The 17,998-nt window shown below is 44.1% G+C and overlaps 1 protein-coding gene across 1 annotated transcript in view; it reads right to left on the bottom strand.

Annotated features, from left to right (window-relative positions):
- utp20 (UTP20 small subunit processome component) overlaps window positions 1-17,998 on the bottom strand; it is a 122,387-nt gene that overhangs the window by 72,599 nt on the left and 31,790 nt on the right. Inside the window, exons 26-36 of the mRNA XM_083654361.1 lie at window positions 16,199-16,365; window positions 15,482-15,690; window positions 11,105-11,248; window positions 10,268-10,347; window positions 9,136-9,371; window positions 8,387-8,531; window positions 7,260-7,347; window positions 6,476-6,619; window positions 4,251-4,304; window positions 3,725-3,877; window positions 168-323 (exon numbers count right to left, since the gene is read on the bottom strand). Coding sequence (XP_083510487.1) covers window positions 168-323; window positions 3,725-3,877; window positions 4,251-4,304; window positions 6,476-6,619; window positions 7,260-7,347; window positions 8,387-8,531; window positions 9,136-9,371; window positions 10,268-10,347; window positions 11,105-11,248; window positions 15,482-15,690; window positions 16,199-16,365 — 1,576 coding nt within the window. The remainder of the gene's footprint in view (window positions 1-167; window positions 324-3,724; window positions 3,878-4,250; window positions 4,305-6,475; window positions 6,620-7,259; window positions 7,348-8,386; window positions 8,532-9,135; window positions 9,372-10,267; window positions 10,348-11,104; window positions 11,249-15,481; window positions 15,691-16,198; window positions 16,366-17,998) is intronic.

The following is a 17,998-nucleotide window of genomic DNA, read 5'->3' as shown; positions in this document are numbered from 1 at the left end:
ACACAATGTACAAGTCGCTCTGAATAAATGCGTCTGCTAAATGATGTCATGTAAAATGTAATGACAGGGTGAAGGGAGGGACGAAGAGAGAAAGCAGCAGGAGTTCATATCCAGTCGAGTGGCTTGATATGTAGTTATGGTGCGTGTTTGTGTGTGTGTGAGAGTACATCTTTCTTGCTGCGGAGCCCCTTGTGTACAGCATCCAGGATGTTGTGTTGGATGATGTCCTTATAGGCCTGCTCTCCAGCTCCCACTGCTGCCAGCTGTGTTATCACCGCAGACAGACATAAGGTGGCATTGTCTCCCAGCGACATGTCTTCAATCTACACAGCAAGAAGGAATGAATCAAACAGTTAATGAGGCAAAATAACTGTTAAAGGGGACCTATTATGCCTTTCCATATTTTGTGTGATATATAAATTATAATGTTGCAATGCTGGTCATATTAAACTGGCCCAAAGTTTCAAATAATGAAGTAAACCTATGTGAAAGTTATCCCCATGAGCAAAAATGGTGGGATTCAGACTGCTCTGAACAAGAGGTTACGAGAGTTGAAAGAGAGTAATGGCTCTAGCCTAGGTGACATCAGATAGGCCTGATTACCTTATATGGTCATTGCTCTATGCACAGTGTGCGAGTTCACTGCTTAGTCCACTCAATTAAGCCCTTTTTAACCCCTTTTTAAACTGGCTAAAAATCCCACTAATATCCACAAACTAGTGGCATTTTCTTCAGTCTAAAAGTTTCCAAACCAGGCCGTTTAGCTGATAGAGTGACCCTACAAGTGAGGTGGGTTTTTACGCGACGGCTCTGCACGCCATTGCGTGCAGAGCTCCTCTTGATTTGCCGCCCCTTTTCCAGCGTGAGTCAGACAGTGAGATTCAGTGATTCCTACAGACTGAAATTCGACTTTCTTAACAGTTAATTACTTTACATTGACGGAATGTGCCAAGAGTCTCAGTCTCATGCATCCCCACACAGCCCAGGCACATAGACTGCGTCAAGTCAGCCAGAATGTAAGTAAGTAAATCCGCATTAGCTCTTTCAAAATAAAACCCTCGTTGTAATGTTAAAAAAAATTGAGTACAGCCACAGTTTCACTCCATATGTAATCTTAACATCACAATGAGTATTTTGATACAAGGTTTGCGGCTTCGTTTGTTGAAACACCTTTTTCTCCTCCAACGTGCATCAGTAAGGCTATTTACTTGTTTAAATGACATTATTTTGAAAGTTTTAACCGGGAGTTTCCATTTTGTTTTGGCTGGCCTGACGGCCTGGCCTGTGCACACCTCTCTTCCGGAAGAAGCCATGTCCCCTCCTTGATACACAGGAAGCCCACCTTGCCTTCTAAGCCCACCCGCTTCCAGTCCAACCTGGCAGAAGGCGAGCATGCTCACAGCCAGGGGGCGTTGAATGTCACTACCATCCTCAGCTTCCAGACAAAGCTCTGGGGCGAATACAACATGAGCAATGACGCGCGAGGTCCATCTCTGTGTTGACTTGTTTCTCTGCATCCAGCGCCATGCTCTATAGGCCACTGCACACTGGACCTCCAGGAAAGACTTCGATGGCTCGAACTTCGCTAAACTGACGTTTTTTTTTAATAGTAAACGGAAGTTCATTGAAATTAGCGAGGCCATTTTAGGCTTCGCTGAGTGGATATATCCCCACGCGTAAGACTGAAGATTTTTATCATATTTGGTGCTATTTACCACTGATACACCCCTTGAGGTGTTCCTCATTTAGGTCCGTAGGCGGGGTATATAACTCCGTCTGCCCTTCTACCTGCTCCCAATAACAATCTTCACTATTGTGGAGCAGTGTGGCTCGACCTAATAGGGCCTCGCTTTTCCTCCATGGGAGTAACATGAAGAAACCCCGAAAGAATAAGGATGGGGGCACTTTTATTGCATGCTCCAGATATTCTTTCCTGGGAAACAAAGAGCATCTTTCTCGAGAGGCTCCTGTTCACTTACACCCTTAATCCAAAATTTTGGATAGGATCACATTCCAATCAGAATGGGGGAGGGGGGGTCACCTACTTTCTTGTGCGCTCCCACACTGAATGTGGTAGGGAAGGAACATTCCCGAGAACATCCTTTAGAAAGAACGGATGAAAAAAGGTGGCCGACTAAGGCCCGTCATGCCGTTGCGCAATGTCTGCTAGCGACATGCTTCTCAACAAGGCCCTCTGAGGGCGAAGCTGTTGTGTCCTCCTGATGTTTGCCGTGTGTAAAACGTATTGGGCATAAGCGGTGTGCCACCTCCTCTGAAGGATCATTCAGTGACTGTGGTATAAAGGAAGATTTGGCAGCAGAGTGGCTGCGCTTCCGTCCGCTCTGATGGAGAGGCAAGACGGTGCAACAGACAGTGTGCACAAGTCACCAACCCTTTTGGCTGATGTAAGGGCCAACAGGAGGGCTGTTTTTAATGAGAGTATTTTTGAGAGATATTTTGTCTATCGGCTCAAAAGGGAGGCTATCCAAGGGCGCACAGTACCAAGGGTAGATCCCACTGGGGAGCCAGTGAGCGCACAAAGTTTTTGCTGCGTCTTAGCCCTTTTAAGAAACGCTTAAGAAGGTTATGGGATAAGACTGTCCTGTGCCCAAAACCTTTGTGGTAGGATGAAATTGCCGCCGAATAACCTATGATGGTTTGTGAGGCTAAATTTCTATCCACCAGGGACTGTAGGTATGATAAGATGATGGGGCGAGAACACGACGTGGGCTCTACTCTTTTCCTTTCACACCAGATTTGAAATTGTAAAATTCTGGTTGTGTCTATGGCTACTGTGTCTGATGGCCTCAGCTGTCCTAGTAACCTGCCTGGGCCACCTCCACATGAGGGAGTCCGCCAACTGGCTAGCCCCGCCCTTTCTGACCCAGGAGGTGCCCTTGGGCACTGTCCTATCCAGGAAAGTGGTCACCTGTGGCATTCATGAGAACCAGTCTGTGGGCTCCAGTATGCTCAGATCAATTTTCTGGAGCTCATGGCGGTGTATCTCTCCCTGAAGCACTTCCTCCCGCATCTCCGGGGACATCATGTTCTAGTGAGGATGGACAACATACTGTCCGTGGCATAAACTGTCAATGCTCACTACAGTTGCACATGTTGGCCCGCAAACTGATCCTCTGGAGCAGCGCGCATCTCCTCTCCCTGAGGGGCGACACATGTGCCGCCCCATGATTTGCAAGTGCCGAGCAAATGCTGATTTGCCTCTGATCTGGTGAGTTTGTTGGCAAAAGCTGACGCAGACAGCTTGTATCGTGTAGTCCAGCCATAACCCAGCCTGTGGGCTGCGAAGGCTGCAAAATCTTACTATCTTCATAAATAAAAGTAATTATTATTATGTATGAGAGAATGTATTTCTCAGTTGTTGAATGATACTGTAATCAATTATTTGTTAATTAGCCTATTACCGACGCTCTCTAACTTTGACTTCAGCTCCTTTCATCGTTAAAAATAAAAAGTGCTCTGATAATGCATTATTTGGCCTCCGTACTGTTTACGGTCAGATGTGGGCTGTGAACAGTTTTGAGATTTTCAAGTGGGCCATGAGTCAGGAAAGGTTGGGAACCGCTGTAAGTCTGAACTTAGCTTCGGCAGCAGGACAAAAATGTTTCTCCCCATCAATGTGACAAACACCAGAAGAAGAAAAACTGAGAGGACCAAACTGACAATGCCAAATGATACAACCACTATTACTAAACTATCTACTCACTTCATAAGTGTGGAAGCAGTTGTGCATGATGGTGCTGATGTAGTCCATGTCCAGAGTCTGCATGTCTTTGATGTGCCTGGCGGCGTCTTGGAAAGCTGACAGGCGCACGTCAAAGTAGATCTCATCCAAGTGTCGACTGTCAAACGCATTAAGCTGGAAGGGCAAGAACATTTTTATTTAATAGTTAGTTTATGAATCGATGGGATAGGATTTTGCTTCTAGGGGGGGTTACAGGCCAAATTCACCCTAAACATCTCTGATGGAAACCCACCTTTCCTCCAACTCTAAGTCAGATTTCTAGACAGGGTTTGGTCAATATGGGTGATACCAAGCTGATATCAATATTTTTCTGATGTTTTGTGCCAATATTAAATCTTTAAATTACAAGTATTTTGTGTTTTGTGGTCCAATATATTCTTTGTGTTGAAGTGTGTGTGTGTGTGTGTGTGTGTGTGTGTGTGTGTGTGTGTGTGTGTGTGTGTGTGTGTGTGTGTGTGTGTGTGTGTGGAGAAGTAAACAACCTTACCTTTGTAGCTGTATCAGTGATGTATGCTAGTGAAGGCTCCAGGTCTGACAGAGTCTGAAGGTAGAGTAACACAGCACGTAAGACTCAAACATTTTTGATCCAACCTACAACACAAGTCATCTGTATTTCTATGGATTCCTTTTCCACTTACAACAAAATGAGCAGCTCAATGGAGCAACATAGCATGGGACAGTTGCAGGGTTGGGAGGGTTACTTAATCTGATACAATTACTAATTACAAAAATTTTAATAAATAACCCAAGTATCACAATATAAAATTATGTAACTGATTACTTTCTGTTACTTTTGTTTTGGATTACTTTTAAACAAATTTCCTGCATTTAATAATAATAATAAATGGCATTTATATAGCGCTTTTCTAGAACTCAAAGTCACTTAACACTATACACTGAGGGGCGGCGAGACAATAGAGCAGGGATACTCAACTTGCTTTGCCCGGGGGCCACTTTTATGAAATGATAGGAGGCCAGGGGCCAGTTAATAAACAAATAATATAAATCTCTCTGTAGCGGATTGTAGGTTTTTGGGGTGCCAGCTGGAGTTTAGTCTGACAATGTTGTGCACACCGGATAATTACCGTAGTTAGGTTAAGTTAGTTAGCTTAAGTACATTGCCTGGGTAGGGTTAGTAGCGAAGAATAGGGATGGGAATCGAGAACCGGTTCTTGTTGAGAACCGGGTCCCAGTGGATCGATTCCTTGGAATCGTTAGCCAACGTCCTGAACGATTCCACTATCGATTCCATGCGCGATGACGTCACACGCTGCGACACGCACGCAACGCAGCCTTGTTTTGTTTCCAGCCACCATGGCGTCTAGGCAGAAGCAAAACGATGACCACAGTGCCACTTGCAATGCTTGCAAAACCTCTATTTCGTCAAAGGGGGGAAATACTAGCAATATGCAGAAACATTTGTCCACACAGCATGCAATAATTTTGGAGGAATGTCACGTTTTTGATGTGCTACGGAGTGACGATAATAACAGCTAACAGCAGCGCGGCTAACGTTAGCGCGTCATCTGTTAATATGGAGAGTAAACTCCTCCAGACCCTGTATTGTGTAAACCAGATTTCACCAATACTCCATTTCCATCCATTTAATTTAGAGGATGATGACGTTCAGAGTCAGACTGGTTCAGGGGCTGGTAGTCGCTTTGGGTCAGACTCTGACAGAGGCTGCAGCGAGTACTTCTTGTGCAGCTCTAGCCCCTCCATTCACCCAGACCCAGGCAGGGAAGAGTAAAATGACCGAGGCGAGGGTAAACGAATGTCCCCGAGCAGTGACCAAGTTTGTCTGACATGCCAGCTAAAGTAAAATGTCCAAAGTTGCATGTTGTCATTTTAACCACTAGTTCTGTTTCATTCATTCCCACTATATATTTTCTATAGGGAGATGACAAAGATGCTCAACCCAAAATACAAACCCCCAAACAAAGCCAGTTTAACAGACACACTGATCCCTGCTTGGTATGGGATTGAGCAATCTGATATCAGAGCTGAATAATAATACATAATTATAATAATAATAATCTAAAAGAAAATTAATGTTAATAAACCCGTTTGTACTCTTTTTTTTTTTTCCTTGCCCAATGAGAATCAATAAGAGAATCGATAAGGAATCGGATCGATAAGCAGAATCGAAAATGGAATCGGAATCGCTAAAATCTTATCAATTCCCATCCCTAGCGAAGAACAGAGGGAATATCCTCACACCGACTCGCCACAGACAGATGCACGCTAAGAGACGTCCTCTGAAGCTTATTATTATATCCGTTCATTTTGCCTACTAATGTCAACATCGTTTGAGCATAAAAAGCCTATCCTACTTACTCATAAACTGTAGGCACGGAGCATTCCTCCATGATTATATAGGCTACTTTTTTACGTTCACTTATGCCTTCTTGTGTGAGGTGGTTTCCCCTGTAATTTTTTTAATGAATGAGCTGAGCTTCGATCCGTCTTCCCGCAGGTACCCTTACAGGCAGACATGGATTCAGGGCTATGACTACCTCCACTGGAGGAACTATGACTACCTCCACTGGTGGAACGAAAGGCCTAACACAATTATCCACCACTCCGCTTTCCCCACTTTCACACCGGAGGCGCGGCTTACTAATTCCGCAACATTTACCGCTTTCACAGCCTGTGTGAATGAGGCTTTACTGTGTGCATGTAAACACACTTATGGCAGGTTTGCTGGCATACCTGGAAGAGGCTGGTGAGGGCCTGTCTGGGCAGCCTGCTCTGGATGATGGAGAAGAGCTTGCCGATTGGCCGGAGGAAGGTGAACGGATCCAAACACTGTCTCAGCAGGTTCTGCACTGTGGCCAGGATGTCAATCTCTGTCTCCTGTGTGTGACACACACACACACACACACACACACACACACACACACACACACACACACACAGACACACACAGACACACAGAAAGCACATTAACGGGTGACATGAAGGTGTGCAATCACACCTTCATCTTTGAATTGGAGTTAAACAGGTGAAATCAATAATTCTCCTGGATTTAAAGTTAATGTTTCAGTCAATCCAACATAAAACAGAACTTGTACATTGCCGTTGTCATTGTCAAAATGAATGAACGAATACATTTTTAATTACTGTGTCATGCATACATTGTATGCCCAGACCGCATGGGCTTACAAGCTCCCCCACAAAAATCGTAATGTTCTGCAAATGATTTTCCAGTCCACTTGCAATACCTTCGTTTGGATGAGGTTTATGCTTGGTTGATGTCTCTTGTGCCAGTAGATGATGGTGTGTTAACATGCCTGAATGTTTTGCATTGATGTTATTATTATAATGTGCCTGAATAATCCCATGATGGATGGGTCATGTAAATGACTAGACACGAGAATAAAAATGCATTCATTCATTCATACATGACACCATTAATTCAATGGCAATGGCAGGAGTTCCAGCTTTAGCCAAATCTATGGTGCCCGACAGGCTAGTGATAAGCTGTGAGTCTTACCGGAGGATTTCTGGCTTTCTGGAGGTAGGGCAGCAGCAGGCTGATGAGCACCGAGCTCTGCTCCTTGTCACTCACAAAGCGACTGACCCTGACGGGGAGAAAGTGACACATCCAAATATTAATTTGCTGAAACAGGCAAAACTGCATGCAGGTCAAATCTCAGCATCCACCTATAGTGGCTCATTTCCACCACATTTTACAGCCCTGCACAGCCCGTCACCACTCGGCTCTACTTGTTTCAACTCGATGGATGTTTTGCTTCCACCGCTGGTCATCTGCCCCCGCCCACACCTGGTCGTCATAGCGACCGCATATCTGCCCTCCGCCCATATTCCGAAGTAGGCTATAACATAACAATTAAATCCATACACAGAACTTTTAAACTGTTTATGAAATACTGGTGTCTCTAAATGACCTACAGTGTACATGGGCAAATGTGACAATCGGCCAGGAGAATGGATATCACTTTGTTGTTAGTCAAAACTCACATGCGCTGCGTGAGGGACGGGCGCAAGGGACGAGGGACGGGGGTTGCGCTAGAGTGAAGCCTGTACCCCGGCGGCCTCACCAGGCAAGACCGCGGCTTCACCCGAGCCCCGCCTGCGGCCTAGCGGAGCCGACGCAGCACTCAACTACAAGCGCTTCATGAGCAGCGGACTTTTGGACAATTGAAACCACCGCCACGATTTTATTTCACCAGAGGCGAAGGCAGCAACACAAAAGACTGATGGAAAAGCATAACAGAAGAGAAGGTAATCCCCACTAAACTGGTATCCAGCATTGCATTGACAGTCAGTAGGATAGACAGAGTAAACACGATTCTGCCTGGCCAATCAGTCGTCTACAATGTTTTCACGTCACCGTATGAACCCGGGTTCACAGAATAGAACCTTGACGAGGCAGGTACTAAAAGTAGCACGACTCGACCCCAATACAACTCGGGCTGTCCCCGTTTTTGATCGGTGGAATGAGACAAAAAAGCGAGACGAGCTGGGCGGGGCCGCGTTGATACCAGCGGTGGAAATGGGCCACAAGAGTTGATGCCCAATGCACAGTGAAAAGTATGGGAGTACTGGGAACGTGAAATAAAATATAGACCGATCATCTATCACAGAATCACAACTCACTTGGACAGGATGTTGAGTTCTCTGGCCACCTGCACCCTGAACTTCTTCTTCTTCAGCCGGGCAGTGTTGCGCACGATTCCGCTGAGGTAGTGCAGCAGGGTGGAGATGTGAGGCAGCAGTAGTCTGGAGCCCTGGGTCAACAATTCTGGAGGAGAAGAACAAGAGGGACACTGAACCTCAGAGGACATTGGGGATGCACAATGGTGCTGCTCTAGAGGAAGAAATCTGAAGTCAACCAATGAGATTACCTCTGCTGTACAATGTTGTACAACTACAAATCTAATCTGCATTCTGGCAATCTGCTTTGTATATCTCAGCTATTATATTTGGGTTTCTTCAAACTCGCAGCTATTCTATTTGAGTTTCTTCAAACTGGTCCCCATACATGGAAACACTAATTCTTAAAAAAAAAAGTGTTATTACGGCGTCCATGCCGTGTCTGCGGATGGGAAGCCAGATTAAGGGTGTGTGTCCTGGTTGGTGCACTAGTCTTCTCTGGTCGGTCGGGGAGGGGAACTGGGGTGAATAGCGTGATCCTCCCACACGCTACGCCCTGCCGGTGAAACTCCTTGCTGTCAGGTGAAAGGAAGTGGCTGGCGACTGCACATGGATCGGAGGAAGCATGTGCTAGTCTACAACTCTCCCGACCGGGACAGCAGGGGGAATTGGCCAAGTACAATTGGGGAGAAAAAGGGAGAATTTCGTTTAAAATAAGGGGTGGGGGGATGGGGGGGGTGTCATTTGCTGACCTGCATTAGTGAGAGCGCCCTCTGCAGGCTGAGGGAACACACAGCCATTGACGCTCAGTTCCGCCTCAGTCTCTGAGGCGACAAAGTCCTCCGTAGATGCCAGGGACTCGGCCACGTCCATTACCATGGCAACGGTCGCCGGGGAAGCATTCTTGGCAGAGAGCAGGGCGAAGACGTTAAGGAGGACATCACACTCCGGGTGGCCTGGCCTCTGCTTGGCCAGGAGGGGGAAATACCTGAGAGTGAGAGAGAGAGAGAGACCGAGACAGACAGGTTGTTTGTTTATTTCAAATTGCTTTTATTACTTGTTTAGATGTAAGAAGATCAAACTTGGTCTGTAATGTGATCCTTTTCTTACAGAGGTCTGCAGATGGAGGAGCAGAGTGTTGCTGATCAACATCATGGATAAGTTTGATTATTTCTGTGAGGCGTTTTGACCTAAGTTTGTCTATTATATGACCCTGAAGATATATCATGTTTCCCATAAGGTATATTAGTGTCTGGTAGCCGATTAGTTTCAAAGAAAAAAATCTATCTGAGCTGAAAGAAAATCTATAAAGCCCTTGTCCAATAGAAGTATCGGATTAAGTCGCCAATTGTGCCTTGTGGTTGAATTATTCTGATGCCAGAGTTCCATAATGACTGGTGAGTGGTCTGAGCTGACCATATTTTCATAGCGGCAAGATTTTAGAAGTAGAGGCATTTTTTTGTCCAGAAGAAAATAAATAAACCCTCGAATATGTCTGGTGAGCTGCAGAGAAAAAGGAAAACGCCTTCGATGTTGGATTTTTAAATCTGAGAGGTATGTTGTTATGATTCATGATCCATGAATGTTTTCATTGTTCACTATTCTGCTGTGTTTACATTGTCATTTTGTCCATTTAATTCCATATTTTGGGGCTGCTCGCTATTGATGATGTACAGTATAAATATCAATCAATCAAATCAAATTTCACACTTATTTGAACTGAGTCTGGATAAGAATGGACAGATAGATGAATGACAGAAGATATGAAATGGTGGAATAATTGTTTTTGGATAGTGGGGTGGAGATGGATGGATGGAGGAAAGAAGAAATGTGGAAATGAGAAGGACGGAAATCAGAGATGGGAAAGACAGTTTAAACTCTGACCTGGCATTCTTGCTCCACACATGGATTATTTTAAGCAGTGGGGTGGGGGAATAGGGGCTCTCCGTGGGCAGACGACACACCTGGGGAAAGAGGAACACGAATAAGCACATTGATATGGAAATTGTCCAAATCAGGGGTTTTCAAAGTGTGGGAGAGTGAGCCTCCCCTCAGAGAACATATAGACAGCTGCGCCTTGCCCCCAATTATTATTGCCATTATTACTATTATTGTTGTATGCGTACATTTTGCATTCCCTGCACGTTCAACCCCTCTGGATTGTGTGATGTAGCCAGGCAGGCCAGCGCACATTTCCCCAGCCCCATATGTCGGAAGTTTTGTTGGAAATAGCTCCCAAACAGATACAAAAACATGATCATATATATAATAATGTGTTTCATGTACATACAAAGAACTGATGCGATCGGATTTGTGAAACACGCCTACTTCTCCCTGGAACTGTAATGTAGGTTTCTCTTCTGACAGCTTGAGCTCACCTCATTCGCCTCCACACGGGCAGCCAGACTGCGGGAGCTCCGCCCCCGGCTGATTCACTCTGTGGAGGCTGCACAGCCATTGTGCAGCATGGCCAAGTTGGCTATCATTTTCTTCTCTCTGATTTTCCCCCCCATCACGCTGCGCCTCCCCTGAAGTTGTCTCACGCAACCACCCCCCCAGGGCCCCACACTTTGAAAACCGCTGGTCCAAATCATAGCTCTCATACAGCATGGCTAACAGGTTGGTGCACCATGCATCAACAAAAACAAATCAATTGGAATTATGTAACAAACAAAAAACAACAACAAATACCCCCCCAGAAAAGCTCCCCTCTTCCTGTACCTGAGGCCAGACCACGGCCTGGAAGAGGGCATCCAGCTCGTCGGGGCTGAAGCTGTAGGAGTCGAAGCAGTCGAAGAAGTCCTGGATCCTCAGGATGGAGAGTCGCCGCAGGTTCTTCAGAGGACTGATACAACCTGTCTTCAGCTGCACATGAGGAGGAACTCAGCGTGAGGAAATCATCACATTATTTACAACCAAAATTGAAGTGATTTTATAACAGACTAAAGACATAAGCAAGGTCTGACATATATGCTGGCAAAACGTTAATTTTATGTGTTTGTGGGGGGGGGGGTAAAATGTTTGTTTACATTTGTAATGTTTGTAGGCACTGTAGAAAATCAAACATTACCCTCAAATTATCCAGGGAGGATGGAAAGAGCAGAGGCTCTAACACCAAGGGTGTCAAACATAGAGCCCGGGGGCCAGAGCCAACCCGCCAAAGTTCAAGTTCAAGTTCAAGTTCAAGTTTATTAGTGTCCCAAAGGGCAAATTGAGTTGCAGCATATAGACATACAAATAAGAACATTGACAAGAAACAACACAAGTAGCATGTTAAATGTTACATGCCTATAGTTAAAATAAATAAAAGGCTAAATAAACATCAAGGACCTTGTTTGTGGCACACAATGACCGATAATGTGCAAGGTAGCATTAAAGTGCACAGCAATCGGTAAAGTGCACAGCGATCGGTAAAGTGCACAGCGATCGGTAAAGTGCAAAGCGATCCGTAAAGTGCCCAGCGATCAGTAAGGTGCACAGCGATCCGTAAAGTGCACAGCGATCAGTAAAGTGCAGACACGCAGCGACCGGTAAAGTGAGGTAGTAGAATAAAGTGCACGAATGGCCAGTAAAGTGCACAAAGTAAGGAAAGATAAATCAATAGTTAAAAACAATAAAAGGGTCCAATCCATCCCACAGGATAACTTTGCAGTGTAAAAAATTCCACTGAGAAGTCCTTCAATCAAACGTGATACACTTGTGAAGGCTGAGAGGTACCAGGTTTGAGGAGCAAGTTAAATATTAAGTAGCCTATTCATGTTTTCTGTATTCATCAATTAATGTTAAACTATTTTCAGTACCCTTGACTAAGAGAGTTGCACAGTTGCCGTCTTTTGTAATGCATGCTTACATACAATGGATTTGATCATTTGTTTGATGGCAGCTGAGATAACCCTACATGAAAATGTGTTCTTAAAATGTACATTTAATTCTCTACCCTAAAAGAAAAAGCAACAGTTTTAGATTTCGTCATTTATAGGTTATTTATAGGTTGCATGTTATATTTTCGTTTTTTATATTTAATACATTTGAAAAAAAAGAAAAAAAAACTTTTCACTTTGTCATTATGGGGTATTGTATGTAGAATTTTTAGATACAAAATTAATTTAATCCATTTTGGAATAAGGCTGTACCATAACAAAATGTGGGAAAAGTGAAGCGCTATGAATACTTTCCGGATGCACTGTATATATATAAATATATATATATATATATATCACAGGAGGTTTTTCTAGTGAGGCAAGGGAGGATGGTCCTCCCTTATTTTGTTAGAAGAGATGGGGGATTTTATATAATAATATATATATTTTTATTAAAATATCAATAAAAAAAAATCTTAATAAAAATCATGCTATTCTTAACACATTCACTGCCAGCCGTTTTTTTTTTTTTACTGTAGGTAGGTTCTGCCAGAGGGTTTTTTTGAGGATTCTGGCTCATCTTTCAAGACCCGAGGATTCTTTTCTGCTAAGATTTTGTGAACACACAATATCTCAAAAGAACTAATAGAATGTGTGCTTTCTCTGTCTAAAAGAGTTAGTTTGTAGAGTTAGTAGTTATGTAAGCATTAGCAGTTGAATACAGCATGGTTTCAGCGTCAGAAAAATTATTCAGAGATAAACAGCTTTTTGTGAAATTCGATAGAACAGTCACTTTAACCATTCATTTTTGGCATCAGTAAGACGTCAGACATCTAAACAATAGTTTTGAACAGTAATTTCCTCCATAACAGCAGGAAACCCCCCTCTGCTTCCAACTCCTCCCTCCGTGTGTGTCTTCTTGGCTGCAGCGGCCGTGTCACAAGCTCGTTGCTGCTGCTGTAACCTCGCGTCAACCTCATTGCTTTGCTGCTGCTGTGCCTGTCTGCGCGGCCGCTCTTTGAGGAAGTCTGGATGGACTCGCTCGCTTCTTGGAGTTTTGGGAGAGCTTTGATGAAGCTTTTGCGATTCTGGTCATATTTATGCTGCGTGTTTCAAAGTGTGTTCCACCCGTAATCTATTATGCAAATTTGCAATCCCGCACCGCCAGCAATCAGTGCGAAAACGAAAACGTTTTCGCCAATCCATTTTCATGAGAATGGCTTCAGTCACACTGCTTTTTGCTTGCCTTCCTCTAGTCAGGAAAGCACTGTCGCCACTTAGTGGGTCGGTGAAATGGGTTGTACACGTTGTACACGTCCAATACTTATATAAGAGATGTAAAAGGGTTAGATGCACATCCCACCGTCAAAAAAACAAAATCGACGTCATTGGCAGTGAACGTGTTAAAATGCTTCAACAACAGTGACACCTGTAGGGCACTGATGGAGCGGCATGCAGACAGAGTCTGTGCCAGTCTGTCATGCCCTGGTCATGCCCTCGGGGGGTAGAGGAGAAAAACATTCTCCCCTAGGGCGTTTGATTCCCATGGTAATTTATCTCATGCTAAATATTATTGGTTGAAAACACATGCATTTCACAAGGAACAGTGAAATGATGTGTTTTTCAACCAATCATATTTAGCTGGAGCCTAACCCGCCCTCACCAATGAATACCAAACAATTAATTTATTCAACCTAATTGGTTGTTGATTGGATAGATCGGTAAGATTGACATTGTATTGTCCAATGTTGAATGAGTCTCTCAACGCTGAATCCAGTTCACTACGAGGAAGTGATGACATCAAAATTCCACTTTGCTGTGATGAGCTGACAGGAATATATAGATTTACACGACACTGACGACAGTTGCAGCATATTATATTTCCCCCTTATTTTTATTTACTTTTTATCAAGCAGTAAGTTAGTTCACAAGCCAGACAGTCGTTGCATTGCATTACGAGCCGACACGAGTTTCGATCGGGCGAGCCGCGGGACAGAGTGGAGACCGAGAAAACTGGGATATTTTTATTAATTTCAAGTTATCCGGGCCTTCTAGTAAATTCGGCGTGCAAATGGTCCACCAAGCAGCGCTATTTTTTTCGTATTTATGTTTCATGCTGCATAGCCTGTCATTTTTCCTAATAAAAACCACAACCTTAAACTCCCACATTTTTAAACAGAATTTGGCCCGTAAATCCATGGCTGACAGCGAGCACATTTGTAAAGCGTGAGCGGTGATCTTGATACCATAAAAGTAGAAGAATTAAGGAATCGATTGGGGCCGAGCATGTCAATCTAGCATGTCGGGAAGGGGGGGTAAATAACGCTTCAAGGTTGATTAATTGGAATGCAACTAAACAAGTATGTCAAGTCTCATACAAACACAGTGCAAGACAGCCATTATAAAGACAGGTGGGATCATAGGATCAGTCATGCAGTAATAGGCTACATTTAGACAGATTAATCAAAACATTGATGTCACAGGTAGGCTGTATACCATAATATATCATGAATCTATGTGAATAAATAGATTTATATAAATAGTCATCACAGCCTAATGCATAGAGATAAATCCTGAAACAGTTGTAGCCTAAGCCAGTGGTTTTCAAAGTGGGATCCCCAGCAAAAAGGGGGGATAATCTATTTTCACTATAATTCCATGCCATCCATAAATAACACAATCTAAGCTAGTGTAGAAATGAGTAACTAGGCTAATAATAACTACATAATTATTACATAATAACTATAACAGCACAAATAATTGACAAAAACCTCGAAATAAATATACAGTATTTACTCTGAGAAATGAAATAATGAGAAAAGGAACAATTATTGATGGTTAAAACTGAATAATGACATCACAACAGTCTAATCCTAATGCTAAATAAAAATGAGATATTCCTCTAAATCTGTCTTCAAACTGCAAAAGGAAAAAAAAAAACCCAAATTTACCAGCCGCCACTGATATATATATATATATATATATATATATACCTAAAATTGAGCTCAAACCCCGCCGTCGAGAAGCAATGAACCCTTCTGCTTTGGTAGGTGGCTTAGAAATGTTTCTGTGACACTTGTAAATACGTGCGTATCTCTGATTTAGACTGCTTGGGAGTTTCAGCGGCAGGAGAGTCTACCGGCGGGGAAGGGACTCTGGAGGTGAGATGATGACGTCATATACCTGAAAAGGGTTCCGAAAGGAACAACACTCGACCCTGATTAGTAATCCTGATTACCTGCAGCCTGGTGTCTAAGATGGTGGATAGAGAGGCCGACACACAGAGCAGGATCTGCAGCACCTTGGGCAGGTAGTTGTGGATGAGGTGGCCCAGTTTGTGGATCACCACGTCGATGACGTTCAGCAGGCTGTGCTGGCGGCCCAGCGGGAGGACAGCACCCACATCTGTCCCAGTTACCGCGGACTCCACTGCAGCCAGACATGGACCTGTAAAAATGCTGCTGTTAACATTCGACTTTTAAGAGATTCATTTTTGTTGTGCAACTAGCCATCAAAGAGTTTTTGTGGCATTTCTGCTTTACTAGGAAAGATAGGGGAGAGAGACAGAGAAATGGAGCGAGAGAGAGAGAGAGAGAGAGAGGATGACTTATGAGAAGGTACAGATGTCAAATTTGAAGCTAATTCATTTTTGACAATAAGTGGTAGACACAAATGAGATTCAAAACCAAATTTCCCCAATTTACTTAGCCAAAAATCCCTCTATTTATTATCTCTATTGAAGGCCAAAAGAGAGCAGAAAACATTATTTTTGAACAAATGAAAAAAATAGTATTTTTGAGCATTATGAGTTTTGTGATGTAGGACATTTTCTATACTTTAATGACACACCCACCAAATTAACTTTTTTGCTGCTTCTTAGAGAAGATATTCTAGTGTGGTAGAAAATCCTGACACAAATCAAGTTGCATGTGTGAGAAAATCTTTCGTGTCCCACCTTGGCCGTGATGGCAAACAGGCTCCAGCAGCAGGTCGATGAACATCCCCAGCTCCTCCGACTGGCAGCCAGCCAGGAAGCGAAGCACGATGGAGGAACGCGAGGCGGCACTGGCTTTGCCCTGGAACTTACTGCCTGCCTTGCTGCGCAGCCGGCCAAACAGGATCCTACGTCACACACACTCCACAATCATCTATCTAATAAAGGCGAGTCAGTCAGTCAGTCTGTCTGTCTGTAGGCTGTGCAAGATGGCAACGGGTGGTTTCGCCGTTTCGGTAGCCCTACTCACTTATGTGATGTTTTTAAACAGTGCGTTTTACTAATTTTACCCCTCACTATTTTAGCTGCAGATGTTTTAATGTTAAACCAACAACTGAAACAACTGTACAAACGGTATATCGATGTAAGGAAGTTTAGAATTGCGATATGCCTCCTACTATCTGGAGACATACAGCAATGCCCAGCACCAGTAAACGTGACGGTGGGGGAAGCCTACTCAAACAACCCGGCAGATCTGCAGGTACATGGGAGCAACAACACCTTTTCACAGGTAAGCACAGGCAGCAGAGACCCCCGCTGGCTTCACCTGTAGTATCTGTACAGAGAACCATGTGTTCACTTTTGCTGTCCTGGAGCTGCGGTGCAGGTCGGGGGCGACGATACCAGGCGGATTGGCCGTGGAGCAGTGGGTGGTGAACAGGTCGGTGTGGCACAGGTTGGTGAGAGCGGCTGTGGAGAGGAGGGCTTTCTGCTGATAGGAGACGGGCGGCGTGGCGAGTGGGGAAAGTCGAGACTACCACCAATTTAGCTAACATTAACAGCGAACCAAATTGTTTCAAACTGTAAATCATGCTAACGTTCTATGGAACCCAAAAACAAAACCAAAAGGGATCTTTGGTGGCCGTTTAAATATACGGAGCATCGTTTCAAAGACTTAACAACTTGAACATCTACTAACAGATTCTAATCTTGATTACCTATGTCTCATGGAAACTTGGTTAACCCCCACAACTCCTCTAACTTTATTTAAAATCCCAGGCTATAACATGTACAGAGTCAGACGCTTGACAGAAGTAAAGGGAATATAATAATATAATGATAATGTCTGTCTGGAGTTGCAAGGCGCACCATTGCTCCGATCACCCCCAAAATGTGACAAAACACTTTTCAGAGGTCTGGAATGAATCTGGTCTAAAAAAAAGAAAAAAAGGACAATTTTGCCCACGGCACTACAGCGATATTTACTCACAGAGCCATTGTGACATGATCATCATTCAACATCAATACTGATGGCATCACTCATTGATGAGATCACTCGCTGATGAGATCACAATTGCTTGAGTGACATCATCAATTCTATGACAGAGGAGAGGGCAAGCTCTTCTCCTTTGAGATTGTGGATGAGAGTGCGTAGATCAGAATCACAGCCTTTATTTACCAAGGAGGTGGACAAGTTCTTCCCTTTAGTGGAGCAAGGCAAGGTGTACTACATCAGTAAGGCCATGCTGAAGCTGGCCAACAAGGAGTACATGACGCTGAAGAACGATTACGAGATGGCGCTCCATGTTAATAGCTCCATCGTGCCCTGCAGTGACAGCCCGCTGGCATTGCCACCATGCAGTGTGACTTTGTGCCCATCGCCAAGCTCCTGGAGAACAGAGACAAGGATGGCATCATCGATGTGATTGGATTGTGAAAGAGTGCAGAGGAGGTTTCCCGTATCACCACTAAGACCAGCAGAGAAGTCTCCAAGAGAGCCCTCCACTTAATGGACACCACTGGCAAAGTGGGGTCAGCCAC

This window comes from Poromitra crassiceps (genome assembly GCF_964638095.1).
Source record: "Poromitra crassiceps genome assembly, chromosome: 2".
Lineage (NCBI taxonomy): Eukaryota > Metazoa > Chordata > Actinopteri > Beryciformes > Melamphaidae > Poromitra > Poromitra crassiceps.
Note: the sequence above shows the minus strand (reverse complement) of the source record. Positions and strands in the feature narration are given on the sequence as shown.